Here is a 5,678-nt window from a genome sequence, read left to right on the forward strand (position 1 = left end):
ACTACCATGGTAAACAGTTATCTATCCATCAGACTGATTGATAGACACAGATAGATAGATAGATAGATAGAGAGATAGAATGATAATAGACATAGATATGAATATATCTATATTTATAGAAAGATAAATAGAGAGGCATATATATAGCTACTATGTATAGATAGAGAGATTGATGTAGATATAGATAGGTAGGTAGGTAGATATAGTTATTGTTCTACTTACCTTTCTGTCAAATCACAGTACAAGACAGATACGTGACTGTACCTGATACACTGGCATATCCTGACTTATCCTCACAAGAAAAAAATGAGGTTCCTACCTGTGAAGTGAGTATTGCCCTGGGCACCATAGTAAAACAAAGGGCTCAGAGGGCACCAGTCAGGAAGCCAAGCAATAGACAAGAATGTTACATTTACTGCTTTTATAGTCGTCTGGGTAAGAATGACCTTACAGAGGTGAGAAAATACCGAGATAAGATCATCACAATAGATCCCCAGAGAGTTCCAGTAAAATTAACTGAAGGAGTTCTTGGTTACCTGCAGCAAAACAGTGTATTACTAATGGGTTTGGGGTTTGTATAATGATGAAATGTTTACCCGACAGGCACAGGTTTGATTCTCACCATTAATTACTGTCTGGTTATTGGCTATGCATGTAACAGTCTACAGACTGATTGCCTAATATTTACCTACGAGCTTAACATACATGAATAAAATAAAATCCGTATTGCAAACAAAAAAATCCACCACACACACTCAGATAAATCTCTTTTATATGTATTTGGGAAATTCCATTACACCCACAAGAAGAAACATTCAGTACATCCTGACAGAAATTTCTGTAACTCACAACAGAAGCAATTTTTGTTATGTCTATACAGTATGAATGATGCATACTGTCTTTCAGGTGCAACACAAGGAAGAGTGATGTCTGTTTACTGTTATACTTTGTGCGAGTTATATAACTTGGATCATGTCTGCAAAGGGCCCATGAATTGGTGTTTCTGCTTTAGTCATCAATTAAGAATTAAAATAAATAATTATGCCAAGGGAAGGCCCTCTTACAAACATATTAAAAAAAATTGTGCTACCAAAAAAGAAATCCATTATGCATACATTTGCAGAACACTTACATATGTGCAGAACTGTTAAATATGGCAAGAATCATTTGCTATTACACACATCACAAATTTTGCTTTGCACACGCGCATTATCTATTATCCATAATAATAATTCAGTATTATTCACTTATCTGCACAATAAATTTATTGCTGCAAGCCTTAAGAAGTGCTTTGTTTTGTGCATTTTCATAACACTGTGTCATATAAACACACACATACACAGACATACATATAAAATTTACACTGGGTTGTATGACCTAAGTGTCTCAAGGCATATGCAGCATGAATGCTACATGCAACATGCAACACAGCATGGAATCTGTGATTGAATTGTTGCTGTAACCTCGTTAAAAAGTCCAGTCTGACATCTATAGCTGGGGATAAGTGCTTCAAAGATTAGTTTGCATGAAGATCTCCTCCTCTAAAAAACAAGTTATTGATACTGAAATACTTTTATACAGTTATGCATGCTGTCTGCTACCACTAGGTGACAGTCCTGGAGAGTGGCTAGACCACGAGGACTGCTGAGACCCTCAGTTACCACAGTCTGTATAGGAACTTCCTGTGTTGCAGGGAACAGGATAACTGAGTGGGTCTGTCCCCAGTCAGCCACGAGGACATTTCCTTCATTGTCCAAGCAGACTCCCCATGGATTTACCAGTAGAGGACCAAGGCCATTTTGTACCCCTAAGACTCTCAGAACTTGCCAGTTTTCTCCAAGGATCTTGACACAGCATCCTCCATCAAAACCCCTCTCTGAAACAGCCACTTGTCCCATACCATTAGTGCTAACAAAATAAGGCTTGTTAAAGCCTGGTACAATGGTGCGCTCCACTCTTCGGCCTGTTTGATTGTCCAGCAGCAGAGCAGACAGAGTGCCTCGTTTCATGTCAGTGATGATAAATTCATCCTTAAAGTTAACTGTTACACCTCGTGGGGCATCAAAATTTTCTGAGATGGCATTAAGATGTTTACCATGCTTGCTATAAACCTCCACAGTTTTGTCAGAAGAATTAGTCAGAACCACAAGGCCCTTGTTGTTAACAGCAACATCAAAATAGTTCCGTGGTTGCAGAGTGATCAATTGCAGAATATTGCCTTTCATGTCCATAACCTTTATTCTCTTATTTCCATAGTCAACCACATATAAAGTCCCCTGAGGTGTCACATGAATTCCAGAAGGCAGGTTCAGCTCAGCTCGCCCCGAGCCAAATTTCCCAAATTGTCCAATGAGAACACCAGTGGATGGGGCTCCTTTGAATGACTTTGAAGGACGGATACTTGACTCACTTTTGCTCAGATTTCTCACCCTGCGGGCAGAATGCTGTAGGTTACCAGGAGAGGGACGACTACTGTGCCGAACTGGCTTTTTTCTACTCCCAACTGAACGAATGGAAGTTAAAGATGAAGAGCTGAGGCAGCTTCTCTGTGTTGACTGGCAGCTTGATGTGCTAGAGGCCGAATCTCTTCTTTCTTTTGCGTACTGAAAACGGGTACTATTATATCCCATTTTTAGATCACCGGTTGCTTTTTGAATTACAGGCATAGAACTGGACCTAGGAATTGGCTTACGATACTGGTCCCTGGAGCCCACCTGCAAACTTTTACCTACATTTGAAGCAAACTTACTTCTCATGCTGTATACTCTCCTCTCAGAGGGACCAGCAGCTAATTTTGAGCTCCTTCCTCTCACTGCTGCTGGGACTTTGCCTTTTTCTTTTGGAATTTTGTCTTCAGTATCAATAACTGGCAGGCATCTCATTTTCTCATTCCTGGATCCCAAGGGGTTTCTTAATGTCAAAGAAAGTGCACTTGTTTTTCGATATGGTCTAGCAGCAAGGAAAGTGAGATTGCGGCTTCTTGGAGAATCAATTATAAAAGTATATGAAGACTTAACACTGTCAGTTGGGGATGGTGTCCTGGGACTAGGCTCAGAGTCACTTTGTTTTTCCAGTTTTATTGAAACATGGGCACCAGCATTGGTGGGGGGCAGTTTATTGTGCTTACGTGCATCTGTGTAGCTTTTTCCAAACTGTCTTCCTCTAACAGAAGCATCACTGGATAAAGATCTTGGACTTAAGGTAGTGTCCTGAAAAGAATAATTTGTAGCAGATGTCCCAACAATGCTATCTGCTAATGTCCACTGTGATAGTTGATCAAAGCAGCCATTTTGTTTTGCAGAGGGAACACGGCTGGCAAGGATTGCAGCAGTTCTGCAGGTCATGGCATCTTTACTCATGGTCTTCATGTTTGATTCAGGTGTGATAAACTGCTCATCATTACTGTCTGATTCATCTTCCATTACAATTGCAGGGATAACTTTAAATACAGTCCCATCATCATCAGTATTGGAAAATACAGGGACACTCTTAATTTGTGAGGGAGCCAAGTTGGCTCTGGGTGACTGCTTCATCTGCAGATGACATGTGAGCTTAGAGATGGTCTCCGACTTGTTTTGGATTATACTAGTACAGTCTACTGTTGGGGATGCGTCAGTAGCAGGAATGGAATTGGAGCTTAAATTGCCTCTTCCTCTTGATGAATATCCAACAGTGAACCTGCCTGTGGAATCACAACTCCTTAGATCTCCTTCACTGTCACTGGCTGATTGGAGAGCTTTGGTTTCTGGAAGCCTGTCTGATGGCAAGGTTTGTTTTTCATTCAGTGATGTGCGAGGTGACAAAGAAGTGAGGTCAATGGCTGCAACTGTCTGACTGGAATCCTGCGGTCTGTGGTGCAGCTCGCTGTAATCTCCCATGGAGATACTGGTCTTAGATGGCTGTATTTTTATATCATTGGTTTCACCATCCCTGCCCAAGCTGTGGTCTCTTCTGTCCATCCACTGAGCTCTAACTACACCAGAGCTGGAAATCCCTGCATGATAGCTCATTCTACCAAGCTTCTGCTGAGAAGGATCGGTGTTCCCATCTGTGTGCTCCCAGTCCTTTTCCTGTGCCACTCTAGAAGGTTCAACACTCAGGCTGAAAGCCTTGAAAGTGCCTGCATTTGGAATATTCTCTTTTAAAGAAGTACCCCTTCCTATTTGTATGTTATTTAGCACTGAAGGAGTTCTTCCTGTGTTTGAGAGGGAAAGCTTTTTAAAAGGTCTGGCATTTTCATTGTGCTCTTCATGAACTTCCTGATTGTGACTTATAACCTGGGATCCCTCTGTGTTTTCTGCCCAGCTCTGGTATTTCTTAGTTCCTGTAGTGGGTTTTGCTTCTGTTGTCTGAAGAGACAGGTTTTCTGTGGTACCATTCCTTAATAACATGGATCCATCATCTCTTCCACCAACTACTGTACTGTTTTCAATGCCTGTCCTCTGTGACTGCGGGAGCACAAAGTCTATAATGTGGTCCTCTGTGTGCACCATACCGAGGGTAATAGTCTGCTGAAGATGAGGTACAAACTCCACTGTCTTCAGCCTCAGGGAAATATTCTTCACATTGGAAAAAATGTCTAGCATTTGGCTTTGTACCTGTGTTACAGTCAGGACACCATTCTTAGAATCAGCAGTCTCCTGCAGCTGAGAAGACAGCTGTGCAATCCTGTTCAGGGAGACATTTACCTGAGCAATGCTCTCCTGCAGGGCTTTCTCATTGGATCTCTGAATGGATGCCAGGAGTTGCTTCATCTGGTTATGCTCATCCTCAACCCTGTTAAGAATAGTTTGTTCCTGGTGTAGAACTGCCAGCTGGGCTCGGTCAAAGGACTTAGACAGTCTTTCATGTTCTTTGCTGTGTTCAGTCCTGACCCCCTCCAGTGCTTGGTATGTCCTCTGCAGGTTAGCCAGCAGGTCTTTGCATGCATTCATTGACTCAGTGGTTTGGGCTAAACCTCTTTGTGGGTACATAGCAAGACTAGGCGTTGCTGCAGGTTCTTGGATTCTACTCATTTCATCTTCATGTTACTCTACAAGAGAAGAGAAAGACTGAATCAGAATGTTAAACATAGATACATTCATACACACATACATACATACAAATACTTCAGGCATGGGCAATAATGCATTTCTAGCCTGCCAATATACCAAAACGTTATTCTTATAATAAAAGTGTCCAGGTTGTTCTTAAAAATATCTAAACTAGTATTTCCTTTAATCTAATTTGGTAGTCTATTCCATGCATCAGCTACTCTCTGAGAGAACCAATTAGTACACAGCTCATTCCTATATAATCTACATAGGTTGTCTGATGAGTCTCTACTACTTTTTGATAACCCCAAACATTCCCAGAGGTAGTTATCGCTAAATGCCCTATATACATGGATAGGGTGTCCTGTTAAATGTCTATATGAGATATTCTACAAGTTCAGACATTTTAGTCTTTCATAATAATTTAAATTTTCACATCCAGTGATGCCCTTGGTATATTTCCCCTGTACTCCTTCCAGTTTACTCACATTTGTTTTCTTATAAGGTTTCCATATTGTTATCCCATACTCAAATTTGGATCTAATGTAACTAACAAACAATGATTTCATAATTTCTAATTTCCTAGCCTTTATAAATCTTTTTATACAACTTAAAGTTCTATAACTACCATTAACCAACTGGTTG

The 5,678-nt window shown here is 40.8% G+C and overlaps 1 protein-coding gene across 1 annotated transcript; it reads right to left on the minus strand.

The window, feature by feature from the left end:
* Positions 1 to 755: 755 nt before the first annotated feature.
* LOC122803553 lies at positions 756 to 5,027 on the minus strand. Its single transcript, XM_044073212.1, has one exon. It carries the CDS (start codon positions 5,013 to 5,015, stop codon positions 1,554 to 1,556), a length of 3,462 nt encoding a protein of 1,153 aa, XP_043929147.1. The 5' UTR covers positions 5,016 to 5,027; the 3' UTR covers positions 756 to 1,553.
* Positions 5,028 to 5,678: the final 651 nt, after the last annotated feature.

This window comes from Protopterus annectens, chromosome 5.part1 (assembly GCF_019279795.1).
Source record: "Protopterus annectens isolate FY-2018-M chromosome 5.part1, PAN1.0, whole genome shotgun sequence".
In the NCBI taxonomy this organism is placed as follows: domain Eukaryota; kingdom Metazoa; phylum Chordata; order Ceratodontiformes; family Protopteridae; genus Protopterus; species Protopterus annectens.

Coding starts and splice junctions, on each gene's coding strand:
- LOC122803553 (XM_044073212.1), bottom strand. CDS start 5,015: ATGAGTAGAATCCAAGAACCTGCAGCAACGCCTAGTCTTGCTATGTAC.